We start from the raw sequence: 18990 nt of genomic DNA, 5'->3' as shown, positions 1-18990 counted from the left end.
ATATTAAAGCTATATATCAATATGTAAACTGGTGAACTTGATGTTTACACTTATGTAAAATGTAAGTTCACAGCTGAACGAATATTCATAACTTTATATCAATATGTCCACAATCTTAAACCTATATGTCCATAATTCTGAGAACTATATGACCACAAAATATTGGAATTGTGTGTCAAATTAGTAAAAGTGTTCATAATGTTATATCATTATATCCACAATATTGAAGCTATATATCAATATGTAAACTGGTGAACTTGATCACTTATGTAAAATGTAAGTTCACAGTTGAACGAATATTCACAACTTTATATCAATATGTCCACAATCTTAAACCTATATGTCCATAATTCTTGAAATATGAATATATGAATATTTGAACGGTATGTTTATACTTATGTAAGATGTTCATAATTTTATATCCATACATCCACAATCTTAAACCTACATGTCCATAATATGAGAACTATATATTCAGTGAATTTCATAGATCGAATTTCAAAAATTGTGATAGAGTTGTTACAAAACAACCATAAGAACAGAAAATATTAAAATATTCATCCACAAAAACATTCATTGATCTTTCCAGTTTTACTTCTTCTTGTCTTCAATCTTTGCAGCTTTCTTGACCTCGCCTTTGACGCTGTTCAGCTTTGACATGATGATACAAGCAGCATACTTTGCCCTCAACTCAAGAATGAAGCTAGCCTGTAAAATAAGAAAAATAAATAACTAGTTCATTGTAATTTTTTCATCACTTTTTGATGTAGTTGGAATGTAATATATTTATGTTACTCTTACATTCGTGCGCATATGTTTCTTGAACCCAGGATCCCAGTTCTCGAGAGCTCCACCCATGTAACTCTCCATATGCCGCATTACATATATGCCACAGTCGGTGACATTCTCTGCATTTTTCCAGTGCATGGCAAGGAACTCTACTGGCATGCTGTTCAGTTTGTGAGTCAAGGTGGATTGTCCTGCTTCCAGGTACGCCTTGAATGCTTCAATCTGGTAAAAAATTAGCTCAATGTTCATAATGTTTTAAATTCAATATATAGGTGACAATAAGGAGATTTTTTAATATAATATAAGCTACCAGTTTGTATGGACAGTCTCCATATTTATCAAGCTCTGAAACACCAGCAGGCAATTCCTTGTTGTCTATCACCTGAACCTTGGATTCCTTGACATTTATGCACACAACAAAGTAGTGTGCATGGCGATGCACTGAGAAAAATATCTAATTCCAAAACAAAAGGTTATTATTTGAAACAACTACATACCCAGGTACTGTTAACTGCATGGGTATACATTCATATTTGACAGAGTACTATATATCCATAATTATAAAACTATATATCCACAAAATTCAGAAATTTATAAAGATCCTAATAAGCCGAGTATATTCCAAGCTTCAAGCATATAAATCCACAAATTAATAACTATACATCCAAAAACTACATTACCATATATCCAGAATTCTTAACAGCCTGTTCACAGAGTAATACATTCATATATTAACAGAGTACTACATATCCATAATCACATAACTATATATCCACAATTTTAAGACTATATATCCACAAATTCAGAACTTTATAAAGGATCTTATTAAACTTTGTATATTCCAAGCTTCATGCATATATATCAATAATAAAATCTTAAATTATTAAATTAAGTGTGTGTAATAGATCTTACAAGGTCTGCATCACTGATTTCCAGGTTTCCAAAACTTGATATTTCATAATTCAATCTATCATTGAAATTTTCCATCCTTTTCTCAGCTGGGAGACTTTTCATCCAATCATCAGATGGATCAAGCTGCAGCTGTTTTTGAATACACAGAAATGCAAAAAATGAGTATTCAAAAGGCTTAGAGTACTAGATTTTTAAAAATGCGCATTTGCATGTCAAAAATAACTCTTACATGTGGCAGTGTGGTGAAGAATACGCGTTTTGGTATCCCAACAGCACGTTCTGTGTTCTTCAAAGTTAGCCGCAAAGACCAAACATTCAAGAAGTCTATATCCAACTCACCATTGCTCAAAGTTGAGAAGTGACGCCTTGTTAAGTAGTAGTCACCATAGCTGAACAGCAACTCACTACAGCACCAAAATAACAATAATAATAATAACACCAATAGTTATAATAATATGAACTATCTAAGTAATTTAAAGGTTATTATAAATATATGTGTTCAAACATACTCTTCTGGGTGTTCGGTAGACACACTCAAGAATGCATAGTTTGAAATGATTTTTTCCCGTGGAGTTGTAGTGCGTATAAAACCTGCATTCTGTGTCCAGTATGGTGACCTCAAACAAAGAGGTTTGTTCCTGAATCGTCGCTGGGGTCTCATCCTAACAGTCACGTCATCAACATCAGACTCACTTTCTTGCATGGCACTGTTGTTTATATATCCACAGCATTAGAACTTTATATCCATAATATTAAACATATATGTACATAATCATAGAACTATATATTCACAGATTTAAAATGTTCATAATTTTATATCTATATATCCACAATTTTAAAGCTATATGTCCACAGTTGTAAAAATGTTCATAAGTTTATATTCATAATTTTAGCACTATAAATTCATAACGTTAAAGCCAAATGCAAATAACAAACTGTAAATTTACCAATCAAAGTCATCAACATCAGCATCAGTAGCAGCGGCATGACGAACATATCTCTGAAATGGGACCCTAACAAGTGGAGGAGTTACTTGTGCTTCCAAGGTCGTTGACAGTCCTGCATCCTCTCCAATTTGTTGAACCAAAGCATCCAATGGTAGGTCCTCTTCAACTACTTGCTCTGTGTGTTGCTCACATGGCTGCGGTTGCGATTCATTGCAGTGTATTCCCAAATCAAATGATGGAGCTTCAAATTCCATGGTTCTTGTTGTCTTCTGAAATGCTTCCACCAATGAATCCACTGCAGCGGTGAAAGTTTCACTCCCAAAGAATATGTCATCCAACTGAGATTCAGTTGGAATGGAAGTTGATTCAATTGCGCTTGCAGCACCTAGCATGTTTGATATCCCTGAGAACGCTTTCTTCATGACTTCAATAGGTGCGCCCTGCTTTCCAATTTCAGACATAGCTTCACCAAACTCCAGGACATCTGATGCTAGCTTTTGGAGCACACGGGTCACCCGATCAACACTTGAGAGTGGCTCACTTGTAGTTGGTGTCGGTGTTGCAGTAGCAGGAGTAGAAGAAGTAGTAGCAGCAGCAGTAAATGCAGGTTGTGGTAGTGAGGTTGTAGCAGCAGCAGTGCCTGCAGGTTGTTGCAGTGAGGTGGTAGCATCAGTCCTTGGCTTCTTAACTCTAGGGATAACCCTTCCCTTTCCAAACCCACCAGCCCTTTTTTCAGCCTTGACTCTCTTTCTTACAAGCGTGGTTGTCCAAGCAAGTATGCTAGGGTATGTCCTGTTGATCTTCATTCCTTTGAATTCTACTCGATCAAAGTAGAACAGCTACAAATTACAGAAGATTATGTTAAAGATGAATTTAGAACAATTTATCCATGTATTCTTAATTGCATGGTCACAGTGTAATGCATAACTATATGTCCATAATCACATAACTATATATCCATAACTTTAAAACTATATATCCACAAAATTCAGAAATAAAAAATGATATTAATAAAATGAGTATATTCCAAGTTTCATGCATATATGTCCATAAACCCATAAATATACATCCAAAAACACATTAATATATATCCAGAATTATTAGCAGTATGTCCACAGAGTAATACATACATTTATTCACAGAGTACTACACATCCATAATCACATAACTATATATCCACAATTTTAAAATTATATATCCACAAATTAAACTGCATAAAGGACCTCATTAAACTGAGTGTATTCCAAGTGTCATGCATATATATCCATAAACCCATAACTATACATCCAAAAACACATTAATATATATCCAGAATTATTAACAGTATGTCCACAGAGTAATACATTCATATATTCACAGAGTACTATATATCCATAATCACATAACTATATATCCACAATTTTAAAACTATATATCCACAAATTAAACTACATAAAGGATCTTATTAAACTGAGTATATTCCAAGTTTCATGCATATATATCCATAATAAATTGTTAGTTATACACGTACAACTACATAAAATTCATGCAACTAGATTAAAGACAATAAGAACTGACCAATATCAATGTCATTGGCCCCCAAAAGCTTCTATTTCTATCTTCATTGTAACTATCTATCGAGTCAATGAGAGATTGGTATGTGTAGGCACACCAATTGTACTCTTTAATCATATCAACATCAATCAATGAGTTTAAGATCCTGTACTTGGAGTAGCGTGTTGTGTTTCCTCAAAGCATGGAGGAAACGGCAAAGACTACGAAATCCCTCTTGAACTCATCACCATGATCAGCTCTCCTAACAATCTCATCTGGCATCTGTGTAGTTATTGGCGAGCCTGCTGTAATACCCCACCTCCTTCTCCATGAAGTCAGCAGCAGTTTGTATTAACGGGTTGAGGTGTCTTCCATCTTTGTCCCCTCATTGACCTTCAGAGGCCCTCGCGGGATTCCCAACGTGTATTCGACATCTTCCTCTTCAATGTGGAGACTATCATCCTCTAATACAAAATCACACCTGCAAACATTAAAGTTGTCCAGCAGGTATTGCACCAACTTTGATTCATTGGTGCAGAGTTGGAGATGAAGAAGTCCACCAAATCCAGTTTCTACGACAGCTTGTTTCTGTCGTGGTGAGAGCCTCTGGACAAGATCAAACATCAGCTTTGGCCCCATCCTCGTATTGAAGTAATCTCTCCTGTGTTCTCTAGTTCGTCGGCGCCGTCTCGTTGAAGTCTCTGCAACAGTTGTTTCCTTAGCAGGGCGTGAGCGCTGAGCTGCTTGTGAATTTAGGGCTGCTGCTGGTTGTTCACTAGTTGGATTAGAGCTCTGAGCTGCTTGTGAATCTAGAATTGCTGCTGTCCGGTACTCTGTTCTTCTTCTTTTTGTTTCTCTAAAAGCCTCAGCCAGTGTAGGTTCACGAGCCATTTCTGTAAATAAGAATTATTAAACTATACATCCATATTATCACAACTATTTGTCCACAAACATTTCAGAAACACACTAATTGAAGACAGGAATGATATTTTCATACATGCATAAGTATTAAACTATAAAACCACAAGTATAAAGCTATATATCCACAATATCACAACTATTTGTCCACAAACATTTCAGAAACACAATAATTGAAGAGAGGAATGATATTTTCAGACATGCATAAGTATTAAACTATAAAACCACAATTATAAAGCTATATATCCACAATATCACAACTATTTGTCCACAAACATTTCAGAAACACAATAATTGAAGAGAGGAATGATATTTTCAGACATGCATAAGTATTAAACTATAAAACCACAATTATAAAGCTATATATCCACAATATCACAACTATTTGTCCACAAACATTTCAGAAAACACACTAATTGAAGACAGGAATGATATTTTCACACATGCATAAGTATTAAACTATAAAACCACAATTATAAAGCTATATATCCACAATATCACAACTATTTGTCCACAAACATTTCAGAAAACACACTAATTGAAGACAGGAATGATATTTTCATACATGCATAAGTATTAAACTATAAAACCACAATTATAAAGCTATATATCCACAATATCACAACTATTTGTCCACAAACATTTCAGAAACACAATAATTGAAGAGAGGAATGATATTTTCAGACATGCATAAGTATTAAACTATAAAACCACAATTATAAAGCTATATATCCACAATATCACAATTATTTGTCCACAAACATTTCAGAAACACACTAATTGAAGACAGGAATGATATTTTCGAACATGCATAAGTATTAAACTATAAAACCACAAGTATAAAGCTATATATCCACAATATCACAACTATTTGTCCACAAACATTTCAGAAAACACCAAAAAACAATCAAACAAACAGAAAAAAAACAGAGTATTGATCTGTTTGAGAAAAATGCAAAATCGTGTTGCAAAACCCTAGTCAAAAATAACAAGAATATACAGCGAATATGAATGTTAACAGTCAAAAAACACAAAAATACATTATACCTGATGGAGAATGCGATGATAAAAGGCGACAATGCTAGAATGAAAATGGCGAAAATGGCAACAATGGTGAACAAAACACGCTCCGGCGACAATGAGATGAAGACGACGAAAATCGCGACTCCGAGTAGACAGAGAGAGAGATGAAGACTGCTACAGTGCGAAGGAAGTGTGTAGCTTGTTAGAGACGAAACGTTGGAAATGGCGGAAAAAGGAGTATAGTGGCGTTTTATGGCAATAATAATAATATTTTTTTTTTTAAATATCGGGATGAGTGAAACGGTGCCACTAACGGCACCGTTACTTCCCTGGCACTATACGGTGCCGTTTTCAACCGTGTGTACCAAGAACGGTACACACGGTTGCACGGCATAACAATTGACGTTGAGGAGCCGTTACTCCTTATTAAGTTATTATTTTTTTGTTTTTTAATAAGCAGGGGAGTTTTGGGAAAAATTAAATTTTCCCCAAAACGCCAATTGCAAACGCTGCACTTTGCAGCGTTTGGAGCAAACCGCTGTTTAACCAAACAACTTTTTTGATGATTTGACCAAAAATGGTGAATCCGCCATTAACCACCAAACAAGGCCATAATCATTATCTTATTTACAAATCAGAGCTATTGGGTTTAGATCATATTGATTAGCAATCTCCAAATCAAGTATTTATTAGACATTAAACCATGCACCTAATTTGAATCCATCAAAATTTATGTCATGTAAATAGACATTTATGCATAAATTTTGTAACTTTACAAGTCATGCAACAAAAATGTGACAAAATTTAGTAGAATTTCATATTAAAATGACTAAAAATAAAAAAACATACTAATTTAAAATAATAGTTATTTTTCAAAAAAAAAAATAGTTATTTTAACTCTTCTTATTTGTATAAAAGTGTAATGGTATTTATGTATCTCGCATATATACACACACAAAGTATAAAAGATTAATGAGACAAAGTTCATCTGATTAACTTAATTTAAAATAAATTTATAATGTTTGTTTTGCTAACCCCATCTTTTAAGTTTGGAAATTAAAACTTTTAATGAAATAGGAAGTAATTGTTTTTCTTCCAAAAGATTGAATCTCCAACCCCAAAGATTCGATCGAACATTTGAGAGGATGTAAATTGACTCAATGACTTAACAGATATGTCAAATGCTCACTTTAAATATAATTTCTACATTCTCGTTATCAAATTAAACCTTTAGTCTCTTTTTTTTAAATACTGAATTGAGCAAAGCCCGTGTAGGCAAATAAGAAAGTAATTGTAAGGAGGGAATTTGGTGAATAATGATGAGCACGACATTTCTTTCCTTTATTTCAACAGATCATCAAGTCATCAATGTCATAAAATAAAGCAACTATATATGGCCCATCGCTGAGCTGTGTGCTACAAGGGCCTACAATTTTCTGTATTGGGCAACATATTAATTGGTAATGACAATTCTACCGTGATTGTAATTACCGTAAATGTTACTCTACTATGATAGAGCAACCAACTGTAAAGAAACCATAATTACAGCACAGACAGACAGTCAGTCAGAGTTTAGGATCAGCATTCAGCAATTAGCACTGCCTTAATTATGTTTGTCTGTTTTTTTTTTTTTTTTTGAAATAATAAACATTTGCTTTCATTTGTCAAAGGAAAGCAGCATAATTGCCTCATAGCGCATATCCCGCTTTTTGTTCACTTTCTCTGTCTTCTTGAACTATTCAACCCAAGCAGGCTTTCTTTTGTTTCTTTCTTGACCCCCAAAATCATCAAAGCCTGATTTTGACAGGAGTTTTGTAAGAATTATCTGGTAAGAAGTACTCAGTAATAGTCTTCATTTTCTTTGTGTTGTTCCTTTAATACACAATGTTATGTACAGTATTGTTTTGTTGTAAAAGCTTGCTAGAATCGATAGAATGTTTCTTTGCTGGTCTGAACTCTGCGTAAGAAGAATCTGGGCGGCTAAAGTTTGAATCTTTGTTATGTTATACAGTTTGGGTTTAGCTTTTATCAGCATTTCTGATTTGATATGTGGTTCTGAGCATGATGGGTGTGTATTTTAGAGGTTTGACCCCAAAGGGTTTTGGGGGTTTAGTGTGGAATGTGGCATTTTGTTCTCTGTGATGATAGTTAAATGAACAATGGTTAATCTGCAGGCTGATTTCAAGTTATTCTGTAATGGATTGTTGAGAATCAGATGTTTGAAAATTGAAAGGCAATGGCACTGTTTGGTAAAGACGTGGATCCAGCGTTTCAGGGAGCAGGAGCCAAACCGTATCCTCGTCAATATTTCTTGTTCACTTTTGTTTTGTTTTTGTTTGGATAGCAGAATCTATCCCGTTTTAAGTGGGGATTATGTTCATTTCTGATCTGATTGGCTTAATTGCATTGATGTTCAATGAGTTATCCTTAACTGTTTACTAAATGAAGTGGTTTGGATATCTGGGGCGTAGAGAATCTTCAATTAGTCCCAGTCCCGAAATCATTCCATGGGAAATTCTATTCTGGAAGCACTTACCTAGTTTTACATGTAAGTTTCAAAACAAAAATAGATATGTATATATTATTGTTCGGGGATTCCCATCGTTTCTTGGTTTACCTGATACTGTTTCTTTTCTTGCTCAGACGGTGCTGCTTAAAACTGGAATCTGTCAGCACGATATACACTATTGGATCGGAACTAATGCTAAACAGGTTTCTAGCGATCCTCTTTGTCTCCGTGATTTACGTTTCGAGTCAAACCAATACTGAAAAAGGCAGTGGCAAAAATACAGGTAGATTCGAAGTTGGTGTCAGACAAAGCTCTTGAGCTCGATGCAGCTCTCGGGTCCTACACTGTACAATATCGAGAAGTTCAAGGGGAAGAAACCGAGAAGTTCTTGTCGTATTTTAAGCCTTGTATTATCCCGATTGAAGGCACGTTTTCGAGAGGCCAAGCAAATGAAAAGAGCAAGGAATACCCGATCAGCATGTTAACGTGCAAGGGAGATCACGTTGTTCATGTTAAAGAAGTAAGATTTGTTTCGTAATTTAACCTCAATGAGTTTAATGGCCTAAATGGTAACTGTAAATTTTTCTGGATGATAGGTTCCTTTTACTCGGGCATCCTTGAACCACGAAGATGTATTTATACTCGACACTGCATCGAAGATATTCATTTTCAGTGGGTGTAACTCGAGCATTCAAGAAAGGGCAAAAGCTTTGGAGGTTGTTCAATATATTAGAGAGAACAAGCATAATGGAAACTGCGACATTGCAACTATAGGTCGGGCATAGTTTGATTATTCGTATAATTTCCTTCATCTTATGATATGTATCAATAGATTTCGGATTGTAATTATAATTGCTTTTAATTGATGTAGATGACGGGAAATTTGTTGGTGATCCTGATGTCGGGGAATTCTGGAGCTTATTTGGGGGTTATGCCCCCATCCCGAAGGGCTTACCCTCTGGTGTCGAAGAAGCAACCGAGAATCCACTGCTGAAACTATTCTGGTGAGTACTATCTACACTCTACAATCACGGAGGAGAGAATATATAGATTTATAAGGCTATGGTTAGACTAGCTAATTGGTTAGATTCAATCTTTTAGTGTGGTTGCCCAATCTTAGTGCCTGTTCGGTCCACTTTGAGTTCACCCGGTTATGGATATTGGTTTTTTATGGCGTTCCAAATTTAACAGGTTTCGATTAGAGGAAACAAAATAAACTGAAATCTTACAATCAGTCAAATTTGGATTTAAATTTTACGAACTTTCTAATTGGCAGGATAAACACTCAGGGAAAGCTATGCGAGATTGGATCCGGTGCTCTAAACAAGGAGATGCTCGATTCTAATAAGTGCTACATGCTGGACTGTAATACCGAACTTTTCCTTTGGATGGGAAAACGCACATCAGTTACGGAGCGGAAAACTTCAATTTCTGCTGCAGAAGTAAGATTTATATAACTATTCACATCTCTCTTGAATGAATTGTCAATTTGAATGAATTGGTTATCACATGCCCAAATATGTTTTTTTTTTTTTTTTTTTCCAGGAGATCCTCAGATCTCAGGGCAGATCGGATTGTACCCATTTAACCTTCTTAACCGAGGGAACAGAAACTGCTTTGTTCAGATCAAACTTTAGGGATTGGCCTCAATTTGTACAGCCGAAGTTATACGAAGAAGGTCGAGAAAAAGTAGCAGGTTTGTATTTGTTGATATGGAAATAGGAATGTAATATAATATAGAGTATAGAGTAGTAATTGCCCCCGGGGCATAGCTCAGTGGTCGAAAGGTTGAGTGTGGGTGTCACTGAGCCACATCTCGCGATTTACTTCCTCTCACAATCCCCAGGGCATGGGGGTGAGGGGCCCTCAGGTTTAGGGCTTAAACCTATGGATTTGCTTTTGAAGGGGTGATTCAATTTTTTGTTAATATTTTTGCAGCGATATTTAAGCACCAGGGTTATGAAGTGAAGGAGCTTCCTGATGCCGATGAAGATGACCACCAAGTTATTGATTTAAGCGGAAAACTAAAGGTATTTGCTAAGAAGACTTGCTGTATCTTGAAATGATAACTTTTGTTTGATCAATTTTTTTTTACTTTTTATGGTTATAATATAAGGTTTGGCGGATAAGTTGTGAGGATAGAACTCTTATTCCTTCTGTGGAGCAATCAAAACTATACAACGGGGATTGCTACGTTATCCAGTATACTTTTCATAATAATGGAAGGGAGGAGAACTTATTCTATACTTGGCTTGGTCGTCAAAGTGTTGCGGTAAGGCTAAACGGTTTCTAAAAGAATGATGCTTAAAAATATGCCTACTTACCAAGAAAATATTTCGCATTGCAGGAGGACAGGGCCGATGCAATGTCCCATATGATTGATCTTGCCGATTCCACAAAGAGTGATACAGTCATGGTTTGTCTTCTCTCTCTCTCCCCTCGAAAATATTTGCACTATTTTTGCTTTGTATAATATGCTGGTATTTGATATTTGTTAAACGATCAACAGATCCTTCTTTATATTCTTGGCTTATATATCTGGTTTCAGGCTCAGATCTTTGAGGGTAATGAACCGAGTCTATTTTTCTTAATTTTCAAGGCATTGATTGTTTTTAAGGTATGTATCGCGAAATGTCTGGTAATGAAAGTCCTAGTTTATACGAAACCATTTACTTGCGTTCCGAACTTTCACTGTCTTGAAGTTCTTTCGCTTTTCCTCTTTTTTGTTCTTAACCATTTCATGTGGTGCAGGGAGGTATGAGTACTAGATATAAAAAGTTCCTTGATGAGAAAGGCGTTGAAGATGATACTTTTGATGACAATAAGATAGGTCTCTTCCGAATCCAAGGAACTAGTCCATGTAACATGCAAGCCTTCCAAGTTGATCACGTAAGCAATATTTTCTATTTTTATGTGTAAAGACTAATAATGGCTATCTGGTTGCCATATCCTACTTAAAACCAATTGGTGATAAGTAGGTAGACATTAACTATTTAACTACATCCCTTCATGGTAAGCCACAACGCCACGTCTCGAATCGAGCAGGGGTTGAACTCGGAAAACCCGGTCGACGCCCAACACAATGCAACCTCCCTGGAGGGGGCAAAGGCAAGGGTGCAAGGTGTTACTAATATTACGGGTGTTGGGCGGAGGCTGGTGAAGGGCCAAGTCCAGCACCAGGTGGCTCGGGAGATTGTTGGGCTGAAGCCTGAAGGGCCAAGTCAAGCACCCTACTTCTCGAAAATGTGGCGGTATAAGGAAATAAAATTGCCCCTTCGCTACTAGCTATAGCTTTTGGCGTATTGGTTACCGCTCCGTGAGTCCCAGCAAGAGTAAACTGTGCAGTTAAGGTGTCCAACAACGGGCCTCATAGCCATAATTTTGATTCCATTGCTATGTCAAGATTTACTATCTTTCACTTTTGCAGGTTTCAAGTTCTCTCAACTCGTCCTATTGTTACATCTTGAGGACGGACACATCTACATTCACTTGGGTTGGAAATCTTGCATCATCAAGAGACCACGATCTTCTTGACAGACTGCTCGAAATGATAAATGTTCGTGTTTAATTCCTTGGGGATATTATTGTTTTTTTTTTTTTTTTTCTACTTTTAATTTTCTTCATGAGCATCATAAGCAATGTGTTTCTTTCTGCCACTTGCAGCCGACATGGCAGCCAGTCACAGTGAGAGAAGGTAACGAACCCGATGCCTTCTGGAACGCTCTGGGAGGCAAGTCCGAGTTCTCCAGGGAAAAAGAAATAAAGACGTACATGGAAGATCCACAATTGTTTGTATGCGTTTTTACTAAAGGTTAGCCACACATATTTGCTTCTGGATACTCCCTGTTGAAAGATAATGTCTTTCCGCTTTTCATAATTTCTGCAGATCTTAACTGTTTTAAAATAATGTCTAATGGTGGGTTCTCGCTCTTTCTGCAACACGGTTGGACTTTTCCAACCAGACGATATCAAGGTACTTTATATTCTTAACTATCTTTTCTACAGAAATCCCGAGCTTAATCGTTGCTACATCGTTATGCTAAGATTCAGAGAATATCGTATTCCCCAGAAAATGCATTTAGGATACAGATAACTAGGATTAAAGCAATCTCGAATTCTCAAATTGTCGGTTTCGAAATTGCAGGTCAAAGAGATATTTAATTTCTCCCAGGATGATCTTACTACTGAAGACGTGCTGGTACTCAACTGCCATCGGGAAATTTATGTGTGGATAGGACGCAATTCGAGTATTAACTCGAAGCGGGAAGCTATTGATTTTGTCCCGGTAAAACTTTTAGATACAAATCCTTTCAGATAATTTCATATGGAGTTCATTGATATATAGTGTTTATTGTTCGAATACAGAAAGTTCTTGGTAAGGAGACTCCCATTGGAAAGCTTTCTCCCGATATTCCCATCTATATTATAAATGAAGGGTGTGAGCCCCCGTTCTTTACTCAATGTTTCGAATGGGATTCTTCCAAGGCAAATGTAAGCTTAAATCCTCTCACAAATATGCATTTTGAAGATATGGCAGATATCATTTCTGATAAAAGTTCGTTACTTTAATGGTCTCAGATGCTTGGCAACTCGTTTGAGCGGAAGCTTGCTATTTTGAAGGGAAAACATCAAAAGCTGGAAGTAAGTGATATTGTCTGAAGTTCAAATTTTCGCGTTTCTGCAGTTTTTAAGTTATAATAATATGTTCGTCTTCATTTATGCGAATTTGTCACCATTTTAGGCGCCCGTAAAAGGCTCATGGAAAGCGTTTTCAATGGAAACTACCCCAACTAATTCGAGAAGTGGTTCTGTTGGTGCCAATGGGCACAGAAGAAGAAGTTTATCGCCTAGCATTTCTGGCTCGACTGCAAAATCTTCAGAGAGTATCCGCCGTATTCCTAGCGCAGCTTCTGTTACCCGGATGCTATTTCCAGGATCATCAGAACATCGTAATGGCAATGGTAAGGATGCGTTTTAAGGAATCTAATCATATTCTCGTGCACACCTGAGTTTACGTGCTTTCCATTAATGTATAAAACGTTTCTGTTTTGTTAAAGGATTATCTGTGCCTACCGGTAAGGCCACCACTATTGGCATCCCGAAAAGCAGTCAGATCGAGGCTGATGCAAATTTGCCAAAATATCCATATGAACAACTGACAATAGTGTCAACGAACCCGGCTACAGACATAGACATAACCAGACGAGAGGTACTTGCTTTAAGCCTAAATAAGACAGAATAATACAACAAATTTACAATATTCTAAGAATAATATTGAGGTTTCCGTTAATGATGTTTACAGGCGCATTTATCGGATGAGGAGTTCCAAGAGAAATTTGGAATGGGAAGGAGCAGCTTCTATGGGCTTCCCAGGTGGAAACAGAACAAGCTAAAGATGACTCTTCATCTCTTCTGATATCTGTGTTGTGTTGATAAAGAAACTTACAGACAGTAGAAATCCAGTCAAACATAGGATTTTGTTCCAAACATTCTGCAATTTCAACCATTGTTATGTCATGATCTAATGTGTGCTGATTTGTCAGTGTGGCTAATTTTGTTCTGAGGTGTACATTTGTCCCCAAATTTGTTTGATTTAATGGCTTCATTTCCTGTTGAGTGAATATTTATAACCTCTGAAACAGTTTTCTAAAGTTTTATTAAAGGATCAGAAGAATCATTGGATTCTTTATTTGAGATGGGGTATTACACAAAGCCCAACATTAGTAACTAAGACAAGGGAATGTGAGATTACATAAGAAATTGGAGGGTATCTCACATTCCCTTCCAATAGCTAAAAACTTAATGCGGAGGTTATGTGACATTTCTTAGAAAAGTTATATAACCTGAACCAAACATGAGAATCGTACATTACCAAGCAAATATAACCTTGGTTATCTTAGAGGCTCATTAGTTTTTATTATTAATATTTTTTTTTTTTTAACTTAGGTGATTCCAATTTCGCCGGACTAATCCTAACCTCACATGACTCTGCCTCTAGAGCCACTGTAGAGAGGTAAACTGCGAGTTGCGTAATCAGAACCAGCCAACCAGGTTAAACCATTGTCATGTCATTAGTTTTTTGTTTTTTTTTTTTTTTTTTTTTTTGTTTTTTTTTTTTTTTTCCTGCTTGTTGGTATGACGGTATTGGGCAGTTGGTTTATCCTAAGTTAGAAGAAACCTGTCATTCTCACAATGTTTTTGCATAAATTAAAATCCTGTCATTTTAACATAGAAAATTTATTGGAGTCCCTGTCAGTGAACAACTTCCATTTGTAACTTCTTTATTTAATAATAATAATAATCAATTAATAGGGGTTGGTATACTCCTGTTTGGTCCCTCCCCCCCCCCCCCCCCCCCCCCACCCTCAAAAAAAAAAAAAAAAAAAAAAAAGGTCAATTTTATTATAAGTTATGATCGCCCAATCTATTTAATTCACATAATAATTTTGGACAAGATAAAATAGATTTGGTTGAGAACATGCGTTAAGCCTTACTGAAACTAGACAACGCATAAATGGGAAATAGGAGATCTCAACATCCCAAATAGAACTGCTAAAATGGGCTGGTTTGCTTGCCTCGTCATATAATAGAGGTGATTTGAGCTAAGGATTTTGTCATATTTTTTTTTTTGAGAACAAGGATTTTGTCATATAATTATTCGTAAGTTGGATTGATGTTTCCTTAGAGCATCCACACTAGTGATTCAAGTGGAGTTATTTCATAAATAAATCATTCAAGCCAAACATAATACTTGATGTGGTAATAGGTTATTTGGAAAAGAATGAGCTTGCAAAATGTGGTTTAATGTCAGAATTTTTATTTTTATTTTTTTAAAGTAAGGCTTTGCGCGTTTCGCGCACAACTAGGCAAAAGCCGGGCGCGTGCAGTCCTGGCGCGCCTGACAGCATCAGTTTTTTTATTTTTTATTTTTAAAAATCAATTTTCTCTTTTTTTTTTTTCTCTCTCTTTTTTTCTCTCCCCTCTCCCATTCTCTTTCCTAATCACTCTTACATTATCCCCACATTCTTCCCAACTGATGCGGATGCTCTTAGCCCTCCCCGCACTATCAAATGACAAGTTGGCAAATTTTACTGTGGACCGTGCAACATTTAATGAAAAGAAATAACACTCGTTCTGCGTAATTAGTTCTATTTGTATAACATATTCAGTTTCATTTTATATAGAGTTAATTACCGAAATGGTCCATTGACTATAGCGAAATTACCAATTTGATCCTTGAGTATTTTTTTTAACCAATTAAGTCCCTCAACTTTAAAAATCCTAACTAATTTGGTCCTCTGTTTGTTTGACCGTTAGTCAACCGTTAACTTTGGACCAAATTGGTAATTTCGCTACAGTCAAGGGACCATTTTGGTAATTAACTTTAGGGGTGGGCAATTCGGTTTAGTTTTCTCGAACTGAACCGCACCAAACCGAACTGAACTAATTTGGTTTGGTAATATATCGAACAACCAAATGGTATTGGATTCTTGTATACCGAACGGTTCGATAAAAAATCGATCCGAATTGTTCAGTAAAAAATTGAACTGAACCGAATATCATTTGATTTTTTTTAAAAAATATAATAATAATAATAAATAAATAAATAAATAAAAAGTAAATCTAAGTCCCTTACTACTTGCTCTGTCGTTCAGCTCATATTCTCACGGGTATCTCTGGTAAATGTTTTATTTGATTTCTTTATGGTTTGTTATCAAAAGTTATATATTATGTGTTATGGTATTTACATAGTCTATATCCAAAATCTAATATATAACAAAATAGTAATCCAAAGTTCAAACGGTATTCGTTCGGTTCGATTTTTACCGAACAAATTCAGTTCGGTTCGAACTTTTACCGAACCGTTCGGTATACAAGAATCTATTACCGTTCGGTATATTACCGAATCTAACTAGTTTGGTACAATTCGGTTCGAGAAAACTAAACCGAATTACCCACCCTTGAAGTTAATTACCAAAATGGTCCCTTGACTATAGCAAATTACCAATTTGGTCCTAAGTTAACAGTTGACTAAGGTCAAACAAACAGAGGACCAAATTGGTTAAGATTTTTAAAGTTGAGGGACTTAATTGGTCAAAAAAATAGTCAAGGACCAAATTGGTAATTTCGCTATAGTCAAGGGACCATTTTGGTAATTAACTCTTTTATATATATTGTAGTTTCATTTCAGCAAAACTACTGTTTTATTTTGTTTCAACTATAGTTTCATTCGACATTATACATACAATAGTCTTGTTACAGTGATACATGTTATTGAATTCATTTTATACACACTGCAGTCTTATTACAACACCACTAAATTATCATTCTAATTCAACTACGATTTCATTGGACAATATGCATTTAGATATGTGAAATTATTATTCAGCTTTATTTTATATACACTATAGTTTCATTACAACACAACTACAATATCATTTCGATATAACTACAGTTTCATATGACAATATACATTCAAATATTATTTCTATTCAACTACAATTTCATTTGACAATAACTGTAGTTTCATTTCAGCAAAACTAAAGTATCATTTCTATTCAACTACAGTTCTATTTGACAATATACACTCAATACGTGAGACATGTTATTCAGTTTCATTTTATACATATTGTAATTTCATTTCAACACAACTAAAGTATCATTTCAATTCAATTACAGTTTCATTTGATAGTATAAATACAATTTGCAAGACAATTTCATTTTATATACACTATACTTTCATTTTGTTATGAACATATAAAAAATACAAGATTTGTTAAAAAGAAACGGTTGTCGTTTCTTTACTTAAATAAACAACGCCGTTTTCAGACATTGGTCCACAATATAACAATCGTGACAAGTTATGACAGATTATGAGTGTGTTTGGTTCGCACATGAGAATTGGAATCGCAATGGGAATCAAATACTTGGTAATAGTAATGAGTTTTGGTGAAAGTGTTTTGCATGTTTGGTAGTATGGTGGAATTGAAATGACTACCAATATTGATGTTTGGTTGTGTATGACCCTATAATGGGAATAAATGCTTTAAAAATTTAAAAAAAAAAACAAAAATCAAGGTAATTAATCATAATATAATGACATTTAAAACATCGATATGAGCAAAAAATATCAAAAAAAAATTAAAAAGAAAAATCTAAAAGTACTAGTCCAAATTTAAGAGTTAGATTACTAATAAGATAAAATGATACTCCTTTTTAATTAGGGAATGAAATTATTAATTGAAGGGGTAATCAAAACCTATAATTGTGGTTTTAAAAGTTGTCTTATAAATTGGAATAAGGGTCAAATAGACCATTCAACTACACACCAAAGTGCAATTAGGCCATTGAACTAAAAAAGAATGCAATTAAGCCATTGAACAACACAAAAATATGCAATTTAGCCCAAAATGACTTGTTTACCTAGAGTAGTAAGTTACCAATTTCAAAATTAATTTTTTAAAATAATTTTTAATAAATAAATAATTAAATTATTATTATTAAAAAAAAAAAAAAAAAAAAAAAACAGAAACTTCCGGCCGGAGACGAATCGTCTCCGGCCGGCTACGTCTCCAGCCATGGAGACAAAGACCTTCGTCTCCATGGCCAGGGAGACGAAGGGTCCCTTCGTCTCCCTGGCCATGGAGACGAAGGACGTCGTCTCCATGGCCGGAGACGATTCGTCTCCGGCCACCTCCGTCTCCGGCCATGGAGACAAAGCCGGTCGGAGACGATTCGTCTCCGACCGGCAGTTTCTGGTTGTTTTTTTTTTTTTTTTTTTTAATAAATTTATTTATTTATTAATATTTTAATTATTTATTTATTAAAAGTTATTTTAAAAAATTAATTTTGAAATTGGTAACTTGCTACTCTAGGTAAACAAGTCATTTTGGGCTAAATTGCATGTTTTTGTGTTGTTCAATGGCTTAATTGCATTCTTTTTTAGTTCAATGGCCTAATTGCACTTTGGTGTGCACTTGAGTGGCCTATTTGACCCTTATTCCCTTATAAATTTGATTCATATTTCTAGTGTGTAAATTCATGAACCAAACACCCTATGAGTTCACCACCCTCTTCGTTGGTCCGTTTTGAGAGTTGTAATCCAAAACAGGTATCACAAATGGGTGTTTGGTAAATAGTTGTTAACTGGTTGAGTTAATGAGTTTGACTAATTGATCGCATTAGTTGATTGTAGGAAGATGTTTGGTAAATTAATTGTTAGCGGATAGCTGATTACATGTAAAATGACATTTTTAAAAAAATGATTGAACAAATTGTTTTGACCAATTTTTTGAATTTTAACATTTTAGAGTAATAAATTATTATAAAATGCTAGTTAAATATTTAATAATAATTAAA

The 18990-nt window shown here is 35.2% G+C and overlaps 4 protein-coding genes across 5 annotated transcripts; 1 reads left to right on the top strand and 3 right to left on the bottom strand.

The window, feature by feature from the left end:
- Positions 1-591: 591 nt before the first annotated feature.
- Positions 592-1517, bottom strand: LOC109159004. Its single transcript, XM_019306970.1, has 4 exons — positions 1470-1517; positions 1100-1243; positions 802-1011; positions 592-708 (listed from the first exon to the last, which is right to left on the bottom strand). Exons 1-4 carry the CDS (start codon positions 1515-1517, stop codon positions 592-594), a joined length of 519 nt encoding a protein of 172 aa, XP_019162515.1.
- Positions 1518-2200: 683 nt separating this feature from the next.
- LOC109158994 lies at positions 2201-4463 on the bottom strand. Its single transcript, XM_019306959.1, has 3 exons — positions 4407-4463; positions 2649-3487; positions 2201-2408 (listed from the first exon to the last, which is right to left on the bottom strand). The coding sequence occupies exons 1-3, from the start codon at positions 4461-4463 to the stop codon at positions 2201-2203; spliced, it is 1104 nt and encodes a 367-aa protein (XP_019162504.1).
- Positions 4391-6279, bottom strand: LOC109163530. Its single transcript, XM_019312281.1, has 2 exons — positions 6147-6279; positions 4391-5074 (listed from the first exon to the last, which is right to left on the bottom strand). The coding sequence occupies exon 2, from the start codon at positions 5070-5072 to the stop codon at positions 4533-4535; it is 540 nt and encodes a 179-aa protein (XP_019167826.1). The 5' UTR covers positions 5073-5074; positions 6147-6279; the 3' UTR covers positions 4391-4532.
- A 1525-nt stretch (positions 6280-7804) lies between these two features.
- Positions 7805-14329, top strand: LOC109163498 (villin-1). Of its 2 annotated transcripts, none has more exons than XM_019312249.1 (23): positions 7805-7950; positions 8297-8414; positions 8571-8670; positions 8766-8834; positions 8915-9151; positions 9228-9405; positions 9503-9635; positions 9908-10073; positions 10177-10327; positions 10570-10661; positions 10748-10903; positions 10979-11047; positions 11180-11248; positions 11383-11520; positions 12059-12187; positions 12295-12442; positions 12594-12604; positions 12776-12916; positions 12997-13122; positions 13210-13272; positions 13373-13592; positions 13689-13840; positions 13934-14329. In XM_019312249.1, exons 2-23 carry the CDS (start codon positions 8359-8361, stop codon positions 14045-14047), a joined length of 2718 nt encoding a protein of 905 aa, XP_019167794.1. In that variant the 5' UTR covers positions 7805-7950; positions 8297-8358; the 3' UTR covers positions 14048-14329. The 2 variants fall into 2 exon arrangements, with proteins under 2 accessions (XP_019167794.1, XP_019167800.1); XM_019312255.1 differs by lacking the exon at positions 7805-7950 and adding an exon at positions 8005-8190.
- The last annotated feature ends 4661 nt before the right edge of the window (positions 14330-18990 follow it).

The sequence above is a fragment of the Ipomoea nil genome, unplaced genomic scaffold (assembly GCF_001879475.1).
Source record: "Ipomoea nil cultivar Tokyo-kokei standard unplaced genomic scaffold, Asagao_1.1 scaffold0302, whole genome shotgun sequence".
Taxonomy (NCBI): Eukaryota; Viridiplantae; Streptophyta; class Magnoliopsida; order Solanales; family Convolvulaceae; genus Ipomoea; species Ipomoea nil.
The sequence above is the reverse complement of the archived record's forward strand: the minus strand, read 5'-3'. Positions and strand labels throughout refer to the sequence as shown.